Source organism: Gopherus flavomarginatus, chromosome 3, assembly GCF_025201925.1.
Source record: "Gopherus flavomarginatus isolate rGopFla2 chromosome 3, rGopFla2.mat.asm, whole genome shotgun sequence".
NCBI lineage: Eukaryota > Metazoa > Chordata > Testudines > Testudinidae > Gopherus > Gopherus flavomarginatus.
The window spans coordinates 273646755-273672834 of NC_066619.1; the positions used below are offsets into that span (position 1 = coordinate 273646755).

Sequence of the window (26080 nt, forward strand, 5' to 3'; positions counted from 1 at the left end):
TGTGGCCCTGAGTAAGTGTTTGTAACACCTCTCAAAATACCAGTCTCCTGGCAAGAGTTTTTTTTTTTTTTATGAGATTAAAGTAAAATGAACATTAAGGGTTTTTTCATTCTTATCAAAGGCAGCAATGGATGAGTTTTGGCTTCCGGGCTGGTAAATATTTATGACTATTTGTGAGGCGGATTATAAATCACACCATTGCTCTACCCTACAGTTTGGTCTGTTATTGTTAGGGAACGTGACATGAAAGCAAAAGCAGGAGCTTAGGAAGCCAGAGATCTGAATTCTAATTCTGCCACTGCTGCTCACTGTGTGGCCTTTGTCAAGGCACTGCATGCTTCTGCCTCAGTGATTCCTTCTATAAAATGGGGTGATAGTGCAGTTGGAAGGATTTGTCTGTACAGTTCTCTGACCTTAACAAATGCTGTCATTGTTTGTTCTCTGTTTCTGTTAAGCCATACAATAAAAGGCTACCGTCTCTGCAGGGAATCTAGGTATGTTAGTGTTGGGGTGGCTGTCTGGGGAAGGGCAGTAGATATGTGATGTTTTGCTGCTAGGCACAGTCTCCAGCCCTTTTGCCTCTGGTTGTGAGGATGCATCAGGGAAATGGAGGCTGCAGTATCTTCTCAGAGCAACTGCCTCCACAGCTAAACCCCTGCAGAGAACAGCAGAACGATGCATGATACTGGCTCTGTGCTGCTGTCTGGGCTAAGTGATTGGCAGATAAAGTGCAATGGTTACAAGCTAAAACCTGAACTAGAGTCAGCACTGTCTCTCCTATTTGATATTGTCTGAAATAAGGACCAGAATCTGTAAGTTATTGGACCATAGAGAAGTGATTCAGGAAATGTAGTGTAGACAATCCTTCTCTCTGTCCCATCTGCGACCAGCCTTAAGGACATGCATGCATCATATTGTGGAAAGAGGGCCACCTGCTTTGGGGCTTGTATGGGGAGGAAGGCAGTGACTCTGCTAATTCTGCTTACGCAAGTGATTTCCAGATGCTTTATACAGTGGTTGCCATTTGTCAGTTGACAGACTGATTTTGTTTTGTAATGTTGGTAGGAAATTGGATCCAGCCTATGGGTATATCTACACTACCCGCCCAATCGGCGGGTAGCAATCCATCTATCGGGGATTGATTTATCGCGTGTAGTGTAGACACGATAAATTGATCCCCGATTGCTCTCCCGTCGACTGCTGAACTCCAGCTTGGCGAGAGGTGGAAGCAAAGTCGACGGGAGAGCCGTGGTAGTCAATCCCGCGCCATGAGGGCACGAAATAAGTGATTCTAAGTCGATCTAAGATCTCGTAGATCGATTTCCCTCCTCCCACCCGAGTGTAGACCAGGTCTATCGGAGCTAATATTCCTCAGTAGTTAAAAGGAAGCCACTGAGTATATTAAGAACCATCCTGTCTCCGTACTACTGCACTGAGGGAGCTGTAGAAATGGAAGGAAGAAATAGACAATAGAGGGAGCTGTCTGAAATTCATGGACACTCCATCTCTTTGAGACAGCAGCAGTTGGAGAGATACTTTAACTTTCTACAGACATCAGCTGTTAGAAAGAGGAACAGAAAGGAGGTTTTTGTATTGCTCTGTATCACTGTGAGAGGTAAACTTCGAGCTTGTTGACAATAATAATCTCCAGCATCATCAGCTTCTACACGGCTGATTGTAAAAGTGAAGTCTGTGCCAGACCCACTGCCGCTGAACCGGTCTGGAATCCCAGAGGGACGGGTGGAAGCATCATAGATAAGGAGCTTAGGAGCTTGTCCTGATTTCTGTTGGTACCAGGCCATGTAGCTGCTAGCACTGGAACTGGCTTTGCAGTTGATGGTGACTCTGTCTCCTGGAGACACTGCCAGGGATTCTGGAGTCTGAGTCAGCACAATCTGCCCGCTGATGTCTGGATGGGAGAAAAAACATTATAAGAAAAGCCAAATGAAATACTATTATAAAACTTATACTATGAATATATAGTGTCTAATATTCATTTAAGGCACCTAGATACATTGTGTGAGTCCACTTCAAATATATCTCTCTGTGAGCAACATTGGTGAGAGATTATCATCTTAATCTAATATTTCCCTCATTGTTTTACCCTTAATCCAGAGCACTAGGAGAAAGATGAGATGAGTCTGTGGAATCATTTTGGTCCCTCTAGTCTGACAGACTGTGAGAATCTTAGGTAGCAAGTTTAGGAAATAGCACTTTTATATATACCCTGCATTGCAAGGAACCGTTGCATGGGTGGAAGCATGCAAAGCAGCCACGCTGTAGTAAAGATCCATTCCCTGTGCCCAGTGCAAAGAAAGGGCTTTGTATATCTCTCAGCCTCAGAGTGCCACTCCTGTTGATGGAACTGAGTATTGCACACAGGGAGTTGGCTATGGCCTTGTTATCAAGATATGCTTTAATACCCAGTTTGTATGTCTGTATCATTGGTAACTTTGAGCCAGAACTTGAGAAGCTTGTTTTGAGTAGTATCTGACTTTGCTATCCCTTCTATTGATATCAGTGGGACTGCTTGTGGGATGAATTACTACTCAGTATGTGTGTCATGATCTTCCCCTTCCAGGAAACACATCTTGCTCAACACTGGTGTCATTGGGTCACCAGTGAAGCCCTTTTACCCCTCAGATCTTCCTCTCAGGACACTTGCCTGTGAACGTCAGGTGATCCTGGTTAAAAGCCCTAACTCTCTTTCCAGGGCCCTGCAGATCCCTTCAGGGCCTCCCACTTCTGGGCTTGAAAAGATGCTAAGCTTTTACTTAACCAGAATAAGCCTTATAGTAACATTATAGTAGCTTTCAGTAACCCTTCTGCATCCTACTGCCAGAGGGAAAGTGTGATTTTTATAAGAGCCCAGCAGTGCTTCCTTTCATGATTACAGTCTAGCTCTCCAACCCCTTCTGTGATCCTGCGCCCTCTCTCCTAAGGAGCCAACCTGTGACCCTTCCAATTCAACTACCCCAGAAAGATCCAGGTGGGTTGTCTGGATGGAGCTTCTGTCCAGGAGTCCAAGACAGTATGTCTGTGCACCTAGCATTCTGGACTTCATCCCACAGTAGATCTAGTCTTGCAGAGATTTTGGTCGGATGCCAGATACATAAAGATATGTTAGAATTTTTTTAGATACTTGCTAACCAGACAAGTGTCTATGTGAATGGCCTCCATTCCAACATGTTAATATCATCATTTCAGCAGGTTAATATAGTGAAATAAGTACCTTTTTAAAAGGTCAGCTTTGATTTTATTATAACAGTGCTTGCTGCTTTGGACTTTTATTTACTGGATGGCTCATTCATTTGTAGAGCTGAGATCTGTGCTGTCTGCACTTTGCAAGCTCTTTAAGAAGCGGCGAGGCTTGCACTGTAACATCCAGCTTTGAAGTGCAGCACAGTTTAGTAGCAGTGATAAGGGATTGATCCTCCACTGGTGTAAAGTAGCTTAGTTCATTTGACTTCACTGAGGATAGACCGATTTGCACTAGCTGAGGATCTGTCTCTAAGGGTAAAGTGTCTGTCCTCATCAATTCTAGTCTTTCTCATATCCCATGGTGACAGCTGTAAAATGATGGGAGAGAACAACAGGACCATTGGATGAAAAGCCCAAAGTCTGACAGACTCCATTTCCTTATGAAAGGACAGCAGTTGCATTGGTTCTGTCACACTGTATAGGAAGCAGATGTTACAGTGAGAAACAGAAACTGAAGCAAGCGGGGAGGTTTTTGTACTGCTCTGTATCACTTCTGAGATGGTGCCGACAGCAATAATTTCCAGAATCATCAGCTTCAACGCTACTGATTGCCAGAGTGCAATCAGCGCCAGACCCACTGCCACTGAACCGGCCTGGGATCCCGGAGGGATGGGTGGAAGCCCTGTGGATAAAAAGCTTTGGAACTTGTCAGTGGTTAGGGCACTTACTTTGACTGTGGTTCCCCACTCCTACTTAGGTTCCCTGTCTGCCTGGCAAAGAGAAGGGATTTGAACAGGGATCTGCTGCATGGGCTGTTTAGAGGTGGGTCTCTCTTACTCTCTTGTTGAAGTTGTTCCACTTTAATTCAATAATTAAATATTAATGGAGCCAGAGAAAAAGTGAGTGACACAATAGTCCCTTGGTGCATCAGGGCCCCACTGACTTCCCTGGGTTTTGGATCAGGCCCTTACGTCTGAAAATGTTCTTTCTCTTTGCAGTTGGAAATGAGACAAAGGTAATCAGAAATTGGTGGAACTCTGAGGAATATTCAGGTCTTGATAGACTAGAGTTCTGACTCTTTTTTCATTTCCCTTTAAAGGCCAATTATACTTGTAATTTGTCCTGTTATCGCTTGGTTTAATTTTTACGCTGGATCCAGGGCACTGACAGTTAGATTAACTGAGCCTGTGAGACCATTTTGATGCATCTGAGCTGTCCAGTGCTGATCATTAAAAGATGGAGAGTGAAACACAACATTTTATAACCGCTCTGAGAAGGACAGAAAGATCCGGTAGTTCTGAATATGCTAAGCCTCCCATCTCATCCTTTGTGTCAGAGGCTCAGCCCTTAGACATATAGGGATTGATTCTACCATGGCTAGATACATGTAACTCCCATGAAAGTCATTGGGCCTGATTCTGATCTCAGTTACTGTCTGGTATATTCCTCTAGAAAGATTCATAGATTCCAAGGCCAGAAGGGACCACTGTGATCATCCAGTCTGACCTCCTGTATAACACAGACCATAGAACTGCCTCAAAATAATTCCTAGAGCAGAAGTTTTAGAAAAACATCCAATCTTGATTTATAAATCATCAGTGATGGAGAATCCATCAGGACCCTTGGTAAATTGTTCCAAAGGTTAATTACATTCAGTGTTGAAAATTTATGCCTAATTTCCCATCTGAATTTGTCTAGCTTCAACTTCCAGCCATTGGATCATCTTCTACCTTTCTCTGCTAGATTGAAGAGCCCATTATCAAATATTTTGTCTCCTTATACGTAATTATATGCTGTAATCAAGTGACCTTTTAACCATCTCTTATTTAAGATAAATAAGAGACTCAAGAAGCTCAACTGAAGAAAGCAGGTTGGAATGAAGCAAGAAGATTTAAGACTTTTGTTGTGGATCCTATGGCGCCAATCTTGTTCTCCTTGATTTCATTGGGAGAACTAAACCTGTTCCCACTGATCTCAGTGGGAAGTAGTAGGAATTGATACACTGAACTGAACAGCTGAGGGAGGGTTACATATTGGTTGCATCATTTTGCAAGGGGTATCATAGCCTTGTAGACAATAATGTCTCCATCATCTTCAGCTGGTTGTGAAGGTGAAATCATACTCCTGGTTACTGCCATTGAAAGGGGTGGGAATCCCAATGGCAAGACACGCAAGATAAATAAGAATATTAGGATTTTATGTGGATTTCTGCTGGTGCCCATCTAAAGCGTTGCTAATGCTTGTATTGTCTCTGCAGTCAATGATGCCTCTGTTTCCTGGAAATATTGACAGGGATTCTGGTGGCTGAAATGACAACCAAAATCTAAATGAACATAGATGTGTGATCTATCACACTCACCTATATTGTGTTATAAATGATTGCATGAGCATTATACTGTGTGGCAAGGCACTGAAGCTAGTGTTACACTTAAGAAGGATCTTTCAGTCTAAATCCTAGTTGCCTGGATGCTAACAAGATTATTTCCTGCTAGTTCTCTGCTCCTTTCAGCTGGAAATGTTGTGCTTAGCTACTATGTGAAGGTTTTAGGAGGTTCCCACTGGAGTTCACTGGCAGACCCAATAGAAAGTGGACTGGATCCATTCTACACATCTCTGAGCTGCCCCTGTGTCTCTCTTCTCAGTGGTTTACTTATAATGTTAGTTATATTGTTTCCCCAGGAACTCCCCATCGCCCTTTTCAGGTACAACTGTCCTTCCACTCTCCAAGGCCCTGCATTTCTACTATGTTTCCTCTTACAGGGAAGCTTCCTGGGTTCCATCTATCAGAGTGGGTCACTGAATGATGAGGTGAGTTGTTCCTGTCCAACATCTGGAAGCTGTAGAGCGCAGGGCATCACTTCTACTTCCTACCCAGCAGAACTCTCTGTAAAGCACTGGGCTGACCTGAAATGCTCGCAGTCTTTTTAGGGCAGTAATTCATCATCATCATGTTCCCATTACGCCTCTGGTGTTTAGGGCGGCAATGAAGCTCCTCCACTCCTGTCTGTTTCTGGCAAGTCTTTCAATGGTTCCCCAGCTGTGCCCCAGGTTTTTCAGATCGGCTTCCATAGCTCTTCACCATGTTTTTTTCAGGCACCCTTGTTTTCGCTTGCCATTACGTGTCCATCTTATTGCCCTTCTGGTGATGGAATCAGTTTCTATCCGAAGCACATGGCCAATCCATCTCCAACGCCTCCTGGCAATGATCGTGCTCAGATCCTCTTGGCTGCACTGTGTCAATAGATCTTGGTTTGAGATTGTTCTGTTCGGACATGTCATACTTTCTCATTTCCCAGCATTCTGCATTATAAAGTGGTGATGAAAGTATGCATCTCTGATAAATCTTGAGTTTGCTTTTGGTTTCATTTGTTGATGATTTCCAGACTGTATTTAAGCTCCTGAAGGTGTTCCTGGCTTTACTGATTTTCTTCCGGGTGTCCTGCTTTGTTCCACCATCCTGGCTGATGGTGCTGCCCAAATATTTGAATGTTTCTACATTGGTGAGAATATAATCCTCTATCCATACTGGTGATGGTGAGGCAACATTAAAGGTCATGATATCTGTCTTATTGTGGTTGACTTTAGTCCAATTTGCTGGCTGAGTGTGTTAAGTCAAGTTGTTTTTTCTTATATATGGTGTTGGGTATGTGATAGGAGAGCGACATCATCTGCGAAGTCCAGTTTTTCAAGAGATCAGAAGGGTGTCCATTTAATGACTCTTGGCATGTCTTCTGCTGCATTACCCAGTTGATGGCAATGTTGAAGTGGTTTTCAGACACGACACATCCCTGACATACTCCTGTTTTGATTTCAAAACTGAGCTCACTGTGATCAGCACTGCTGTAAAATTGAAATAAAAGCTTTTGATGATGTTGATTATGCAGATAGGGATTCCATATACCTGAAGAATGCACCGTAGGTTGGTCCTGTGAATGCTATCAAAAGCCTTCACAAAGTTTATGAAATTTATGTAGAGTTTCCGTTGCCATTCTAAGCATTATTCTATTATGTTTTGTAGAGTGAAGATCTGGTCTGTGCATCTATGCCCTTTCTGAAAACCAGCTTGTTCTTTTCTGAGAACACTATTGACTGCCTCTGATATACGGTGGAGTATGATCTTACACAATACTTTGCTTGGCACAAATAAAAGTGTTTTACCATGCCAGTTACTACGATCATGGAGAGTTCCTTTCTTTGCTATCTTCACTATAACCTCATTGGTCCACTCCTCTGGCACTTTTTCCAAGACTCGGGCCAGGATAGATGCTGCTAACTCAGGATTTACCTTGAACAATTCTCCATTCAAGTTATTCGTGCTGGGAGCGTTCCCATTTTTTTAAGGATTTGATGTCTTAAATGATCTCTTTCTTAGCTGGGGTGTCTGTGCTGTTATCAAGATCTTTTTCTACCTCCTGGATGTTTGCTTCCTCTTTAGGTGGCTCCATGTTCAGCAATTCTTTGAAATGCTCTGTCCAGCGCATTTCTTGTTCTTTTTCAGTTGTTAATAGGTGGCCTTGTTTGTCCCTGATGAGTGTTTGTTGGTGTCTGTCAATTACCACTGATAAGCCGCGTCATTTTGTAGATGGTTCCTTGTTCACCATGAGCAGCTGCATCTTCTGCTTGTGTTGCCAGATTATCAATACAATGCCATTTGTCTGCTCTCACAAGGCGTTTGACCTCCTGCTGTGCCTTGCTATATTGCTCGTGGTATTTGTCTGTGAGCTTCTGGGATTTCATGTCTAAAACGTTTTTCTTCAGTGCTCATCTGGTTTCTGTGGCATTCTATGTGCTGGGTGTAATCCACTCATAGACTCATAGACTCTAGGACTGGAAGGGACCTTGAGAGGTCATCGAGTCCAGTCCCCTGCCCTCACGGCAGGACCAAATACTGTCTAGACCATCCCTGATAGACATTTATCTAACCTACTCTTAAATATCTCCAGAGATGGAGATTCCACAACTTCCCTAGGCAATCTATTCCAGTGTTTAACTACCCTGACAGTTAGGAACTTTTTCCTAATGTCCAACCTAAATCTCCCTTGCTGCAGTTTAAGCCCATTGCTTCTTGTTCTATCATTGGAGGCTAAGGTGAACAAGTTTTCTCCCTCCTCTTGATGACACCCTTTTAGATACCTGAAAACTGCTATCATGTCCCCTCTCAGTCTTCTCTTTTCCAAACTAAACAAACCCAATTCCTTCAGCCTTCCTTCATAGGTCATGTTCTCAAGACCTTTAATCATTCTTGTTGCTCTTCTCTGGACCCTCTCCAATTTCTCCACATCTTTCTTGAAATGCGGTGCCCAGAACTGGACACAATACTCCAGTTGAGGCCTAACCAGCGCAGAGTAAAGCGGAAGAATGACTTCTCGTGTCTTGTTTACAACACACCTGTTAATGCATCCCAGAATCATGTTTGCTTTTTTTGCAACAGTATCACACTGTTGACTCATATTAAGCTTGTGGTCCACTATGACCCCTAGATCTCTTTCTGCCATACTCCTTCCTAGACAGTCTCTTCCCATTCTATATGTGTGAAACTGATTGTTCCTTCCTAAGTGGAGCACTTTGCATTTATCTTTATTGAACTTCATCCTGTTTACCTCAGACCATTTCTCCAACTTGTCCAGATCATTTTGAATTTTGACCCTGTCCTCCAAAGCAGTTGCAATCCCTCCCAGTTTGGTATCATCTGCAAACTTAATAAGCGTACTTTCTATGCCAACATCTAAATCGTTGATGAAGATATTGAACAGAGCCGGTCCCAAAACAGACCCCTGCGGAACCCCACCTGTTATACCTTTCCAGCAGGATTGGGAGCCATTAACAACTACTCTCTGAGTACGGTTATCCAGCCAGTTATGCACCCACCTTATAGTAGCCCCATCTAAATTGTACTTTCCTAGCTTATCTATAAGAATATCATGTGAGACTGTATCAAATGCCTTACTGAAGTCTAGATATATCACATCCACTGCTTCTCCCTTATCCACAAGGCTTGTTATCCTATCAAAGAATGTTATCAGATTAGTTTGACACGATTTGTTCTTTACAAATCCATGCTGGCTATTCCCTATCACCTTACCACCTTCCAAGTGTTTGCAGATGATTTCTTTGATTATCTGCTCCATTATCTTCCCTGGCACAGAAGTTAAACTAACTGGTCTGTAGTTTCCTGGGTTGTTTTTATTTCCCTTTTTATAGATGGGCACTATAGTTGCCCCCTTCCAGTCTTCTGGAATCTCCCCCGTCTCCCATGATTTCCCAAAGATAATAGCTAGAGGCTCAGATACCTCTTCTATTAACTCCTTCAGTATTCTAGGATGCATTTCATCAGGCCCTGGTGACTTGCAGGCATCTAACTTTTCTAAGTGATTTTTTACTTGCTCTTTCCTTATTTTCTCTTCTAAATCTACCCTCTTCCCGTAAGCATTCACTATACAAGACATTCCTTCAGACTTCTCAGTGAAGACCGAAACAAAGAAGTCATTAAGCATCTCTGCCATTTCCAAGTCTCCCGTTACTGTTACCCCCTCCTCATTGAGCAGTGGGCCTACCCTGTCCTTAGTCTTCCTCTTGCTTCTAATGTATTGATAAAAAGTCTTCTTGTTTCCCTTTATTCCCATAGCTAGTTTGAGTTCATTTTGTGCCTTTGCTTTTCTAATCTTGCCTCTGCATTCCTGTGTTATTTGCCTATATTCATCCTTCGTGATCTGACCTAGTTTCCATATTTTTATATGATGCCTTTTTATTTTGTAGGTCACGCAAGATCTCAAGGGTAAGCCAAGGTGGTCTTTTGCCACACTCCTTCCTTCTCTTCTGCCTGTAGCCTAGATAAATTGCTGTTACTTTGTCCCACTTCTTGTTGATCTCCTCATCTGCATTCCCCTCCTCTTCATCAAGGTCTGCAAAAGCCCGAAACCTGTTATTTACCTGCGAGCAGGTGCATCATCTTCTTGTGTTGCCAGATTATCAATATAATGCCATTTGTCTGCTCTCAGAAAGCATTTGGCCTTCCAGTGTGCCTTGATATTGCTTGAGGTATTTGTCCATTAGCTTCTAGGATTTTGTGTCTAAAACCTTTTTCTTCAAGGCTTGTCCGGTTTCTGTGGCGTTCCATGTGCTGGGTGTAATTCCCTCCTTCCTTCTCTTCTTCCTGTACCCTAGATAAATTGCTGTTATTTTTTCCCACTTCTTGTCGATCTCTTCATCTGCATTCCCCTCCTCTTCCTCAAGGTCTGCAAGAGCCCGAAACCTGTTATTTACCTGCAGTACAAAGGCTTTCTGTATTTCAGGGGACTTTGGCTTGTCAATGTCATAACGTCTATGTCCCTTGTTTGGTGAACCCACACTTCTCAGTTTGAGGTTGATGGAGGCTGTCACAAGATGGTGGTTCCTGGCAACATCTGCACCCCTTCTCCCTTTCACATCCATCAGTGAGCATCGCCATTTGCCATTGATCATGATATGGTCAATCTGGTTCTTATCTCTGCCATTTGGAGAACACCATGTCAGCTTGTGAATTTCACGAAGTCGAAATAGAGTTCCGCCGATGACTAGGTCATTCATATTACAGAGATCAATAAAACTATCTCCATTTTCATTTATGGTGCCACACCCATGTCTTCCCATTGCTCTGTCGTTTGTTTTGTCCTTACTGACCTTGGCATTCAGGTCTCCCATGACCATAGTTAGGTCGTGGCATGGTACTCTCTCTAACTCCACCTGTAAAGTACAGTCAAATTTGTTCTTTACTTCTTCATCACTGTCATTTGTCAGAGCACAGCACTGAATCAGGGTGATGATATTATGTTTCCCTTTCAGTCTGGCTCTCATAAGTCTGTTGCTGCTGAATTTCCATTCCAGGAGGGAATGCTTCACTCTCTCCTTAAAAAGGACGGAAACCCCCTCATGGTGTTGTCCATCATCCCATCCAGAAAAAAGCTTTCTCCTGAGGCTGTTAATAATCTTCCTGATCCTGTCCATCTACTCTGTGCCCCTCAGGACGTGTAAGCTGTAGCGTCTCATCTCTGCTGGGACCTGAGCTAGCTTCCCTGTTTTGTACATTGTCCATACGTTCCAAAAAAACAAGTTTTGGTTTTTGCCTTGGTGTTGAGAACTTCAGTCGTCATGCCAGTGGCTTCCTTTTGGCTTTCATTACTGGCAGTCATACGGGTCATTGACTCCCAAAGCCCATCACAGACAGTAATGGTCGATTTCTTCATCACTGTCTCCATAACATATTTTGTTTGTTATGGGACAGGGTTGTTAGCCCTGTGCCTAACCCCCAACTGGAGGATCAGGGTGTCTGTTCTGTCTGGTCCCTTCGGCACAGACTAATCCGGCGCGGTTGAACCTTTCAGGAGCAAAAAGCCCCCGCCGACACAGACTCTGAATGCCTCTAACAGTTTTGATCCAGTTGTGCCAGACGCTGCACAAACAATAAGTGACAGTCCCTGCCACAAGGAGGTAAATAACTAAATGGATGTAGTTTGTAGTTTATGGGTCAATGTACAACATTTCTAGTTCTTTTAAGCTTTTCAAGGATCATTGGTAGCATGGGCCTTCAGCAGATTCACAGAGGGGTCTTCACAAGGATCTTTAAATCACAGTGAATCATCCCATGTAGTTATAATTATTCCTGGTCAGAGAAGTGGGATATTAGGGGCTTTAAGGGTCTGGAAGTTGAATGGGATCTAAACACCTAGAGGTTTTTCTGAAGAAAGGTGCAAGGATCCTCCGCTAGAGCTCTCTCCAATCCACTCAGTTGCTGGGGTTCCTTGTAGAGGAGGCAGCCCCAGATTTCAGCACATCCTGGGGGATGCTAGTTGATTGGGGTCATCAGTGCGTGGGGGAATCCGTGCTTCTGTGCTGGCTCCAGGGAAATCTGCTCTTGTCTTTCAGCCCTGACCCACTGGGCTGCCAAGGCTTCCCCTGGCCACCGTCTTCTGTGACCCTGACTTCCAGGGCCGTTTCCCCACAACACAGGGGAGCTGTGGAAGAGTATTCAGGCCGCATTATCTCACTGAAGGTTTTTCTGCTGGTATTCAGGTTGGATGGACAATGAACTCTGCCCACTGGCTTGCTGGAGGAGCTTGTCCAAGTGCCTTCCCTTATCCTTGCCTCAGTTTTCCTATCAGTAACAGCAGTGACCTTGTACTGTACAGCACTTGAGATCTGTGCACAGAGAGCAACAGATAAGCGCTAGGTATGTTACTTCATCACACATGTCTGTTCTATGAGGTTTCACTGCACAGACATACCAGGTCCCAGAGGTACTGAGACAATCTAACTCAGTGGTTCTAAACCAGCGGTACTGAAAGGTCTTCCCAGGGTACATTAACTCATCCAGATATTTGCCTAGTTTTACAACAGGCTACATACAAAGCACTAGCAAAGTCAGTACAAACTAAAATTTCATGGAGACAATAACTTTTTATACTGCTCTATATACTAACCACTGAAATGTAAGTTCAATATTTATATTCCAGTTGAGTTATTTTATAATTATATGGTAAAAAGAAGAAAGTCAGCCATTTGTCAATAATAGTGTGTTGTGACTCTTTTGTATTTTTATGTCTGATTTTGTAAGTAAGTAGCTTTTCACTGAGGTGAAACTTGGGGGTACACAAGACAATTCAGACTCCTGAAAAGGGTACAGTAGTCTGGAGCCACTTCTCTAACTCATCAGCCATGATGTCTGCTAGCTACTGCATGTGTCTTCCCTTTTATGTATGTTTACAGGTTGATAGGGAGGAAAAGCTAAATGATGGAATGGTGTGTGTAGAGTATTTGATGGACTGTCAATGTAGAGTTTCATGCTGTCCTTAGGACCCAAAGTCTATGGATTTACTTCCCGTTTATATCAGCTTAACTCAGAGATGGATCCGGGCCTTGTTTCTTAGTGTTTTATTTAATTTAAATTGGCTAACAGCAAAAATGTTCTTTACTGAACAAAATTTGCTTCTGTCTCTAATTTGTCTTCCATTGTGTCAACTGATGGGAGCAGATGGGCAAGAGAACAGTGTTGTCATGTGACAGAGCAGAGCAGGGACAGGCACTCTGGTATGGTGAATGTAAAGGGGAAGCTTTACTGAGGTTTCTGGGCATAGCCTAGTTCTCTAGCTCCCGTACTGACTACACACGACCTGTTTCACTCATGGACCCAAGAGGCCTCCTAAAGTTCTGGGCTGGGCAGTTATGCAATGGGTTCCTGGTTGGGCTACAAGAAGCAGAGTGAAGCTTTTAAGGAAAAACTAAAATAGGAAATGGCCCAGACAGACAATCTGCATGTTTGTTGGGTATCTAGGGTTTTTTCTATTAATCTAACTCTTCTCACAGTTTACAATTAACAGTGATATTGGGAGGCTTGGCCAAGTTTAACATTAGAGTAATGTGGAATATTTTCTATTAAACAAACAGAGAATTGAGATTTTCAGTTTGCGAGTTGAGATATTTTTAAACAGAAGGAGGATGTAGAAAGAAATGAGAACCATGGTAATGCTGACGATAGTGAACTCCAGCATCATTTGCTTTGAATCTTCTGATTATAGGAGTGTTGCAAGGGTCAGACTCCTTAAAACTGAACTGATCTGGAGTTCCCAAGGAACAGGAGATAGAATAAGAACTAAGGAGAGTAGGCAGTTGTCCAGGTTCCTGTTAGCACCAGATATTTTTAGTGACAGTGAAGGAAGGAGGTCAAATTACAGCTCTCTCCACCTGTGAGACCCCTTCCACCAGTGCATGGAAACTGGACCCAGAGTGGGTGTTGGAGAGACTGGGAGTAGGCTGTGACAATAATCAAGAGCAGGGCCGATGAGGGTGGTGACAGTAGAACTGATTTATTTGCATTCCTTCCGAATGTGTGGAGTGAGTTTACTATCCTATTAACTTTGTTATAAACTACGTAGCTGAAATTTCAGATGCTCCAAATAGTATGGGTACTTGTTGCCATCTTGTGGCCATGACATGAATGTTCTGTAGTTTTGAAGGGTTTGAATTAATACCTTGAATATGGTGGGCCATATTCTCTGCTGCCAGGATTGTATTGACTTCAATGGATGCAGGCTTGCAGAGTTTTCTGGCAAATGGTCCCAGACTCAAGTGATGGACACTGTTCATTGGTGCTTCCTTGAAAGAGGTGGTGACAAACAGGACAAGTAGGGGAGAGAGGAAACATCATCAGGACATGTGGGTAGTTGTGACCAGGGTGGATCAGAGGAGGATCTGTGTTGTTTAGGGACTTGTCTACACTTGAAATATAATTTGGATTATGGTATGGTGTAAATTTAAAGTACAATAACTATGATTGGATAACTCCATGTGTGGATATTTTTATTCTAGAATAAAGGTTGGCTTTCACTAGAAAGTTAGGTGGCCCTGTCTATGTTACTCAGGGACGTGAAAAATTCACACCTGTGGGAGACGTATTTAAGACAACATAAGCCCCAGAGCAGACTACCCTAAGTTGATGGAAGAATTCTTCTCTTGACCTACCTACTGCCTCTTGGAGAGGTAGATATACTCCAGCGACAGAAGACATCCTTCTATCACTGTAACGTAAGCCACACTAACCCCTGGAGCAGACTGCAATAAGTTGATGGAAGAATTCTTCCATTGACATATCTACTTCTTCATGGAGAGGTAGATTTCCTCCAGAGATGCAAGAACTCCTCCCGTTGTGGTAATGTGTCTACACGTAAGTGCTATGCAGCTGCCCTGCTCTAACATTTCAAGATAGATATAGCCTAAAAGCACCTTGTTCCTGTTGTGCTTAATACTCTTGCAAATCAGGTTCAACAAAGAGGAGCAAGCACACTTATTCTGGAATAAGATTGTCTACACATGGAGCTATTCAGGAATAGCCACTCTGGGTTAATAGTTATTCAAGAATAGTTATTAATAGTTAACAGCTATTCAGGAATGACTCCATGTGTAGACAAGCACTAAGGGAATATGAGTTGGTTCAGTTCTTGTTCTGTAATTTAAGAAGCTAACCTGTTTGATTTCACGTGTTGTAAAGTGCAAGATTAGATAAAATCAAACACACATGCTATCTCTTTATTCTTTGAAATCCTTCTTTCTCTGATACTTTGTTCCAACTGCTAAATAGAAACACTTTGTTTCAAGGAGGCTGTTGGTCACTATCATTGATCACAGGTTCTCAGAAGGAGAAAACAAATAAGTGATAAAGAGTTACGAAAATCTGACTTATGAGGAAAGATATAAGAAAAAGACTGGGCAAATGTCATGTTGAGAAATGAAGACAGAGAGGGGACTGGATAAGAGTCTTCAATAATGTTAAGGGCTGTTATAAAGAGGACTGTGATCAATTATTTTCCAGGTCTGCTCAAGGCAGGATAAGAAGTAATGGGCATAATCAGCAGCAGGGGAGATTTAAGTTAGCTATTAGGAATTTGGGTGATATTATTATGTTTCTCTTTCAGTCTGGCTCTCATAAGTCTGCTGCTGATGGATTTCCATTCAAGCAGGGAATGCTCCACACCCTTCTTAAAAAGGACGGAAACCCTCTCATGGGGTTGTCCAGCATCCTATCCAGAAAAAAACAATGTTTCTCCTGAGGCTGTTATTAATGTTCCTGATTCTGTCCATCTTCTCTCGCTGACACCTAGGATGTGTAAGCTGTAGCGTCTCATCTCTGCTGGGACCTGAGCTACCTTCTTTGTTTCGTACATTGTCTGTACATTCCAAAAACTAAGTTTGGTTTTTGTCTTGGTGTTGAGCACTTCAGTCTTCATGCCAGTGGCTTCCTTTTGGCTTTCACTACTGGCAGTCATATGGGTCATTGACTCCTGAAGCCCATCACACACAGTAATGATTGATTTCTCCATCACTGTTTCAGTAACATATTTTGTTTATTATGGGACAGGGTTGTTAGCCCTGTGCCTAACCCCCAAGATGGAGGACCAGGGTGTCTGTTTTGTCTGGTCCCTCCCCAACAGACCAATCCAGCCTGGTAGAACCTACCAGGAGCAAAGAGCCCCCACCGACACAAACTCTGGGGATCGTTAGAGCACACAAGCTGTTCTTCGACGACAAGGCACGGACACTAGATGACAGTAATTAGGAGGCGAGTAAAGTAATTTAAAGCCAGAAATAAAAAAAATGCCTCTGTGGTTGTGTAGAAGTTAAAAACTCTTCTTTGTAGAGGGAAGATTCTCTAGCAGCAGACTGTCTGCTACTTTATGTGTATTATATGGTGGAGACGGCAGGTATATATGTTTCTGGGGCTGAAAGTTTGCCCCCAAATAACATAGCATTTGCACTGAGAAGGCGGCTGTTTGCAGGAAGCAGCTGTGACAGAATGGAACAGAAGAGGGTGGTTTTTGTATTGGTCTGTATCACTGTGAGAGGTGAGCTATAGCCTTGCTGACAATAATAATCTCCAGCATCTTCAGTTTGAACGCTGCTGATTGTGAGAGTGAAATCGGTTCCAGACCCACTGCCGGTGAACCGGTCTGGGATCCCAGAGTCGCGGGTGGAAGCATAGTAGATAAGGCGCTTCGGAGCTTGTCCTGTTTTCTGTTGGTACCAAGCTAAGATGTGAGTGCTACCACTGGTGATGCTGGAACTGGCTTTGCAGTTGATGGTCACCCTGTCTCCTGGCAACACTGCCACGGATTCTGGAGTCTGAGTCATCACAATCTGCCCACTGGAGCCTGAATTCGCAAAGAGAATGTAAGTTAATACAAATGCAGATCTAACAAATACAATCAAACTCAACAACATTGTGTCTTTAAAATATTCCCTTGTGCGTCTTTACACAATGACTCTCCGTAGTCAGCTGGGCATGATGCTAACCTGAGCTCCAGACACTGTTTCATTCTAGCCCTTTTGCTTATGGCTCATAATTTTCTCAAGCCTTTTTGTCTTAATTCCAGCTAAAATAAGATAAAGATTTTCATAAATCAGAGTAATTGCTGGCACCTGTTTATTCTTTAACATTAATATTTTGGTAATCCCTGAATGCCTCTAACAGTTTTGGTGCCAGACGCTGTACAAACAAAAAGTGACAGTCCCTGCCAGAAAGAAGTAACTAACTAAATGGATTTTGATTGTAGACTATAGTTTATGGGTCAATGTACAACATTTCTAGTTCTTTTAAGCTTTTCAAAGGATCATTGTACTTTTAATTCATCAAATTCCTTCTGGGTGTAATCCTTACCCTGGATCCAGAGCATTAACAGCCAGATGAGCTGAGCCTGCGAGATCATCTTGCTACGCCTGAGTGGCTCAGTGCTGAGCAGCAAACTGTAACGAGTGACACAGAGCATTTATAACAGTTCAGCACCAGAGGGGAAGGGTGTGAAATATGCAAATTGGGTTCAGAGATGAAAATTCACACCCATGACCATGTACAAAAAGGGAAGTGAAAGGGCAATGGGTGACATAGGCAAGTTCAACCAGTCGCTCCTGGGTACAAGTGTGTCTGTGTTAAAATGACATTTGTCTGGAATTACAAGGAATAAAAGTTCTAAGCATATTGTGATTTCTGGGATGCTCGTTAATATCACTGCTACACTGGAGATCTCCTCACAACTGGTGATACAAAATGGTGTGATCAGCTTTGACAGAGAAACAGTACTGAGGGGTGAGGGTCTTTAAGCAGGGAGAATCCTCAGTTAGCAGAGGTAAATCCTGATTAGCTTAGTCTGTGCCATCACTGCTTATCGGCATCTACAGTGCAAAAAGTTTCGATTCTGCTGAATTAATGTTTTCCAATGAAAAACCATTTTGTCATTAAAGTCCCATCCATGTCCAAGTCTCTCCTTTGCTTCAGTCCGGTATTTAACCTATTTGATGAAATCAGCCATATTAGTAAAAAAATAATTTTGACCCAATGAGCTATTTTCTTCTCCCTTTAAAAGGCAAGTTCAGATGCATGTTTGTGGAAAAGGAGCTTGGTGCTAAACAATTCTATTCAACACATGATGAGTATTTAAGTGTTGGCATCCCAGTCCTGAGGAGCATACATTGTAAATAGGGGAGATCTTTGTTTTAAGAAGATGAGTAAACTGAGGCAGAGAGAAATGTTGCATCCAAAGTTGCCTAGTGAGTTAGTGGAGGAGATGGGAAATAGACCTCATAAGCTTTTGATTTGACGTCTTCTAGGCTCATTCCTGCACCCTTCTGTCTCAGTGACTCCTTCTGTAAAATGAGGTGATAGTGCTAGTGGGAGGGGTTGTCTGGTCAGTGCTCTGAGCTTAGCCAATACTGTCATTGTTTTTTCTGTGTTTCTATTAAGCCATACACTGAAACGCTACCGTCTCTGCAGGGAATCTAGGTATGTCAGTGTGTGGGGGCTAGCTGGGGAAGGGCCCAGAGAAGGGCAGGAGAGGTGTGATGATTTACTACTAACCACAGCCTGCAGTCATTTTATCCTTGGTGGTGAGGGAGCGCAATGGTTACAAGCTAGAAACTGAACTGGAGTCAGCACTTTTTCTCTCCTATTTGATATTGTCTGAAATAAGGACCAGAAGCTATAGGTTATTGGATCATAGAGAAGTGATTCAAGAAATGTAGTGTAGACAATCTCTCTCTCTGTCCCATCTGCCACCAACCTTAAGGACATGAATGCACCATATTGTGAAACGGGGGCCACCTGCTTTGGGGCTTGTACAGGAAGGGAGGCGCTTATTCTGCTTATGCAAGTAATTTCTGGATGCTTTATGTGTTGGTCTTATTTTATAATGTTAGTTGGAAATTGGATCCAACCTATAAGAGCTAATACTCCTCAGCAGATAAAAGGAAGCCACTGAGTATATTAAGAATCACCCTATAAATTCCAGTCTCTGCACTACAGCAGTGGGGGAGCTGTAGAAATGGAAGGAAGGCATGGACCATGCGGTGAGGTGTTTGAAATTCATGGACACTCCATCAATTTGAGGCAGCAGCAGTTGGAGAGAATACTCTGACTTTCTACAGGCATCAGCTGTTACAGTAAGGAACAGAAACTGAAGAAAGCAGGGAGGTTTTTGTATTGCTCTGTATCACTGTGAGAGTTAAGCTATAGTCTTCTTGACAATAATAATCTCCAGCATCATCAGCTTCTACCTGGCTGATTGTAAAAGTGAAATCAGTGCCAGACCCACTGCCACTGAACCGGTCTGGGACCCCAGAGGGGCGGGTGGAAGCGCTGTAGATAAGGAGCTTAGGAGCTTGTCCTGATTTCTGTTGGTACCAGGCCATGTAGCTGCTAACACTGGAACTGGCTTTGCAGTTGATGGTGACTGTGTCTCCTGGAGACACTGCCAGGGATTCTGGAGTCTGAGTCAGCACAATCTGCCCACTTCCATCTGGATGAGAGGAAAAACACAAGAAAAAACAAATGAAATACTATTATAAACAATAAATCTGCCAATATCTAGTGTTTAATTTTCATTTAATCACCTAGTTAAATTGTTTGTGTCCACTAGAAATGTATCTGCCTGTGATCTCATGAGATGAAGAATTAATGTAGGTTTGATGAAGAAATCTATGATAAACAATTGTGAGAGATTATCTTAGTCTAATATCTCCCTTAATTGTCTTACCCTGAATCCAGAGCACTAGGAGACAGATGAGATGAGTCTGTGAAATCATTTTGGCCCCTGTACTCTGACAGACTGTGAGAATCTAAGGTAGCAAGTCTAGCAAATAACACATTTATATGTGTCCTTCATTGCAAGGAACCGTTGTGTGGGTGGAAGCATGCAAAGTAGCCACACTTTGTAAAGATCCATTTCCTGTGCCCAGTGCAAAGATAGGACCTTGTATAGCCCTCAGCCTCAAAGTGCCTCTCCTGTTGATGGAACTGAGTATTGCACACAGGGAGTTGGCTATGGCCTTGTTATCAAGATATGCTTTGATACCCAGTGTGTGTGTGTGTATGATCATCGGTAACTTTAGCCTGAATCTGAGAAGTTTGTTTTGAGTAGTATCTGATTTTGCTATCCCTTCTACTGATATCAGTGGGACTGCTTGTGAGGTGATGTACTTACTCAGTGAGTGTGTCAAGATCAGATCCTTCCAAGACACACACCTTAATGATGATAATAATTGGAGATATACCTATCTCCTAGAACTGGAAGAGACCTTTTAAGGTCATTGAGTCCAGCCCCCGTCTTCACTAGCAGGACCAAGTACTGATTTTTTGCCCAGATCTCTAAGTGGCCCCATCAAGGATTGAACTTACAACCCTGGGTTTAGCAGGCCAAAGCTCAAACTACTGAGCTATCCCTACCCCCTTGATCAACACTGGTGTGGTTGGGACACCAGTGCCACCCTTTTACCTCTCTGATCTTCCTTTCCTTCCTACGAACATCTGGCGATCCTGGTTAAAAGCCCTAACTCTCTTTCCAGGGCCCTGCAGATCCCTTCAGGATCTCCCACTTCCGGGTTTGAAAAGCTACTAAGCTTTTATTTAACCAGAAGAAGCGCTATAGTATTATGACAGTAGCTTTCAGGAATCCCTCTGAGTCCTACTGGCAGAGGGAAAGAGTCCAGCAGTGCTTCCCTTCCCGATCACAGTCTAGCTCTCCAACCCCTTCTGTGATCCTGCAACCTCTCTCCTAAGGAGCCAGCCGGTGACCCTTCCAATTCAGCCACTGCACAGAGATCCAAATGAGCTGTCTGGATGGAGCTTCTGTCCAGGAGTCCCAGACTGTCTCTCTGTGCACCAAGCAATATATGTTCATTCTGGTTTTCGTCCCACAGTATACTCGATCATTCAACTCAGCTTAACATCTCTTGTCCTATAACAACATCTCATATCATATAATTTCTTATTAACATAGTCTCATCTTTACAGTCAGTTAGGCCTTGTCTACATTAGAAAAGTTTTGCTGGCGGAGTTGTACCTGTTGAACTATTTTGGTAAATCCTCCTAGTATGGATGCAGCTTCTTCCACATAAAAGTGCTTCTGCCAGCACAGTTTACACTGGTTCCCCAAGAGACATAATCTATACCAGCCAAAGAACTTCTGTGCCTATATAATTGCGTTTACACTGGGTTTTATAGTAACATAGCTATGCTGGTGAAAAATCACAGTTGTGCTGTGACAAGTATTAAATGTAGCACAGGCCTAAGAGTGATAGAACTTGGCCCTATATTTGCAGCAGTTTTGATTAGAGTTGAGTCTGAACCAAAATCCCAGATACGAAGGGCTCCAAATGATGGAGGAGTTTGTCTGTGGGAAGTGACTTTCGAGATTGGTTGCTCTCTCCATCAAGGAGACAGTCCTCGAATCAACTTCTAGTGTGGATGTGGATCTCCAGTGTGTCTCTCCAATATGTGTGTCATGGCCCCATCGGTAGCTTGGGGCTTCAGCAGATTCACAGAGGGGTCTTCAAAAGGATCTTTAATTTCACAGTGAATCATTCCATGTAGTTATAGTTATTCCTGGGCAGAGAAGTGGGATATTAGGGGCTTTAAGGGACTGTGAGTTGAACGGGATCTAAACACCTAGAGGTTTTTCTGAAGAAAGGTGCAAGGATCCTCCCCTAGAGCTCTCTCCAATCCATTCAGTTGCTGGAGTCCGTTGTCGAAGAGGCAGCACATCCAACCCCAAATTGGTTGGGGTCATCAGTATGTGGGGGAATCCATGCTTCTGTGCTGGCTCTAGGGCAATCTTCTCTTGTCCTTCAGCCCTGACCCACTGGGCTACCAAGACTTCCCTTGGCCACCGTCTTCCGTGACACTGACTTGCAAGAGTGTTTCCCCACAACACAGGGGAGCTGTGGAAGTGTTCATCAGGCTGTATTATCTCACTGAAGGCTTTTCTGCTGGTATTCAGGTTGGATGGACAATGAACTCTGCCCACTGGCTTGCTGGAGGAGCTTGTCTCAGTGCCTTCCCTTGTCCCTGCCTCAGTTTTCCTATCAGTAACAACAGTGACCCTGTACTGTACAGCACTTGAGATCTGTGCGCAGAGAGCAGCAGATAAGCTCTAGGTATGTTACTTAATCACACATGTCTGTTCTATGGGGTTTTGCTGCACAGACCTACCAGGTCCCGGAGGTACTGAGACAGTCTAACTCAGTGGTTCTCAACCAGCTGTACTGAAAGGTCTTCCGGGGGTACATTAACTCATCTAGATATTTGCTTAGTTTTACAACAGGATACATACAAAGCACTAGCAAAGTCAGTACAAACTAAAATTTCATAGAGACAATGACTTTTTATACTGCTCTATATACTACCCACTGAAATGTAAGTTCAATATTTATATTCCAGTTGAGTTATTTTATAATTATATGGTAAAAAGGAGAAAGTCAGCCATTTGTCAATAATAGTGTGTTGTAACTCTTTTGTATTTTTATGTCTGATTTTGTAAGTAAGTAGCTTTTCAGTGAGGTGAAACTTGGGGGTACACAAGACAATTCAGACTCCTGAAAAGGATACAGTAGTCTGGAACCACTGCTCTACCTCATCAGCCATGATGTCTGCTAGCTACTGCATGTGTCTTCCCTTTTATGTATGTTTACAGGTTAATAGGGAGGAAAAGCTAAATGATGGAATGGTGTGTGTAGAGTATTTGATGGACTGTCAATGTAGAGTTTCATGCTGTCCTTAGGACCCAAAGTCTATGGATTTACTTCCCATTTATATCAGCTTAACTCAGAGATGGATCTGGGCCTTGTTTGTTAGTGTTTTATTTAAATTGACTAACAGCAAAAATGTTCTTTACTGAACAAAATTTGCTTCTGTCTCTAATTTGTCTTCCATTGTGTCAACTGATGAGAGCAGATGAGCAAGAGAGCAGTTTTGTCATGTGATAGAGCAGAGCAGGGACAGGCGCTCTGGTATTGTAGATATAAAGGGGACGCTTTACTGAAGATGCTGGGCCTAGTTTTCTAACTCCTGTACTGACCACACACGACCTGTTCTTACGGAAACCCAAGAGGTTTCCCAAAGTTCTGGGCTGGGAAGTTACAGAATGGATTACTGATTGGGCTGCAGGAAGCAGAGTGAGGCTTTTAAGAAAAATCCCAAGTTGGACATGGCCTGTACAATCTGAGTGTTCGTTGGGTATCCAGGGTTTTTTCTATTAATCTAACTCTTCTGACCGTTTACAATTAACAGTGATATTGAGAGGCTGGGCCGAGTTTAACATTAGAGTAATGTGGAATGTTTTCTATTAAACAGAAACAGAGAATTGAGATTTTCAGTTTGCGAGTTGAGATGTTTTTAAACAGAAGGAGAATGTAGGAAGCAGTGGGGATTATGGTAATGCTGACAGTAGTGAATTCTAGCACCATCTGCTTTGAATCTGCTGATTATAGGAGTATTGTAAGGGTCAGACTCATTAAAATTGAATTGGTCTGGAGTTCCCAAGGGACGGGTGGCAGAATAAGAACTAAGGAGAGTAGGCACTTGTCCAGGTTCCTGTTAGCACTAAACATTTTTAGTGACAGTGAAGGAAGGAGGTCAAATTACAGCTCTGTCCACCTGTGAGGCCCCTTCCACCAGTGCATGGCAACTGGACCCAGAGTAGGTGTTGGAGAGGCTGGGAGCAGGATGTGACAATAATCAAGAGCAGAGCTGATGAGGGTGGGGACAGTAGAACTGATTTATCTACTTTCCTTCCGAATGTGTGGAGTGAGTTTACTAATCGTATTAGCTTTGTTATAAACTATTTAGATGAAATTTCAAATGCTCCAGAATAGTATGGGTAGTGTTGCCTTCTTGTGGCCATGACATGAATGTTCTGTAGCACTGAAGAGTTGGAGTTAATACCTTGAACATGGTGAGCCATATTCTCTGCTGCCGGGATTGTATTGACTTCAATGAGTGTAGGCTTGTGGAGATTTCAGCCTAATACTCATGTTTTATAAAGATACATAAGGATCTGCTGGAATTCTTTTAGACGCTTCCTAACCAGACAATCTTGCTATATGAACAATCTCTTTTCATCATTTCAAAGGTTAATATGCAGAAATAGGTATTTTTTAAGGTCCACTTTGATTTTATTTTAACATTGGCTGCTGCTCTGGAGTTTTATTTCCTGGCTGGTTTATTCATTTGTAGAGCTGAAGTCTATGTTCTCTGCATTTTGCAAGCTCATTAAGAAGGTGCTCGGATTGTAATGTAATGTGCAGCTTTGCAGAGCAGCACAGTTTAGTAGCAGTGACTCTGGGGGACTGATCCTCCACTGTGTAAATCAGCATAGCCCAAGTAACTTCACTGATTTACACCAGTTAAGGGTGTCTCTCTCTCTATCTCCCCCCTGAGTTTAGTCTCTTCCATATCCCATGGTGACAGCTCTAAAATGATGGGAGAAAACAGGACTATAGGGAGAAGAGCCCAAAGCCCGACAGATCCCATTTCCTTATGAAAGGACAGCAGGTGCATTGGTACTGTCACTCTGTATAAGAAGCAGCTGTTACAGTGAGGAACAGAAACTGAAGAAAGCAGGGTGCTTTTTGTACTGGTCTGTATCACTTCGATGAGCTATAGCCTTGCTGACAATCCAGCATCATCTGCTTCAACCCTGCTGATTGTAAATGTGTCGTCACTGCCAGACCCACTCACTTAACCAGTCTCAGAGGCACCATAGATAAGGAACTTGGCAGCTTATCACAGTGTCTGTTGATACCACATCACATTCTGTTGATTCTGTTAGCACTGGAACTGGCTTTGCAGTTGGTAGTGACACTGTCTCCTGGAGACGCTGATAGAGATTCTGCAGTCTTAGTCATCACAGTGTCCTCAATGGAGTTTGCATGGGGGAAAAAATTAGAAGACATATGTATTCATAGATTACAAGGCCAGAACATACCATTGAGATCATCTAATCTGAGCTGCAGCACAGCACAGGCCATAGCCCTTCCCTGAATTAATTCCTGTTTGAACTAGAGCAAATTGTTTAGAAAAACATGCCAGCTTGATTAAGAAATTTCTAGTGATGGAGAATCCAACACAACCCTTGATAAGTTGTTCCAATAGTTAATATTGTTAGGTAATAAAGCAAGTCCTCACTCACCTCTCCAGCACCCGAGTTCGTGCGGAGTTGGTATGGGGCACACAATTCTGTCAGAGACCAGACACCAATGCGTTGATCAACGGGCTCACACTATCCTTAGCTCTCAAAGCTTTAGATTAAGTGTGGCCCCTTTATTAGGGGTGAGCATCAATATTTATACACAGAAGTAAACAAAGTGATTAACAAAAGATAATGGTCATGCATAATCAATCAAGATTTTACAGGAAAAGCAAGTTTAACAAGTAAATGCATAGAGATAAAGGCTAATGGCTACTTGAGAAAGGGGGTGTCATGAGTAGTTTGCAGGTCAGTGCTTTGTTCGATAAAGGGTTCAGAAAGGATTATGCAGAGACGGCCAGTCTGGGTGTGTTTTGGCTCCCCAAAGTTCACCAAAAGTTTAGACCCAACATTCCTCCATTTGTAGCTTTGAGATAACTATTAATCAAAAAGCTACACCCTATTTCAAGATCTCAAGGGCCGCTTGGCAATTTCAGCCTGGGCCAATTCGAAGAGAGTAAGGCTTTTAGCTGAAGTGGGAAAAGAATAAACTGACTTACATGAGTTTATGAGGGAGGGGACACACTGAATACAGCAACACAGTATTATAAGGACTACTATGGCCCCAACAACACCCACCAAGAGGTTTTTAACCCACCCAAGTCCGGGCAGCCAATTCCATAAGGCTCCCCACCAATCATAAGGTGGCTGGCCAGAGGAGTAGTTTTTAGCCATTTCCCTTAGGTGTTTGGTACGTTGAAAAGTGTCAGAGTAGGTGTCATTTACAAAAACACAGCATTCTTCATTTATGAGGGCGCAAGTTCCTCCCTGGGCTGCTAACATCATATCTAAAGCCATTCTGTTTTGCAAAGCTAACTGGCGCAGCTGGGACATTTCCCCGG

The 26080-nt window shown here is 43.0% G+C and overlaps 2 gene segments (V, D, J or C); both read right to left on the reverse strand.

Annotated features, from left to right (window-relative positions):
• Positions 1-1490: 1490 nt before the first annotated feature.
• LOC127047407 (immunoglobulin kappa variable 3-11-like) lies at positions 1491-2176 on the reverse strand. The segment is given in 2 exon segments: positions 1491-1909; positions 2105-2176. Coding segments are annotated over 2 exon segments (468 nt in total).
• Positions 2177-16410: 14234 nt separating this feature from the next.
• LOC127047408 (immunoglobulin kappa variable 4-1-like) lies at positions 16411-17451 on the reverse strand. The segment is given in 2 exon segments: positions 16411-16877; positions 17384-17451. Coding segments are annotated over 2 exon segments (516 nt in total).
• Between the last annotated feature and the right edge of the window lie 8629 nt (positions 17452-26080).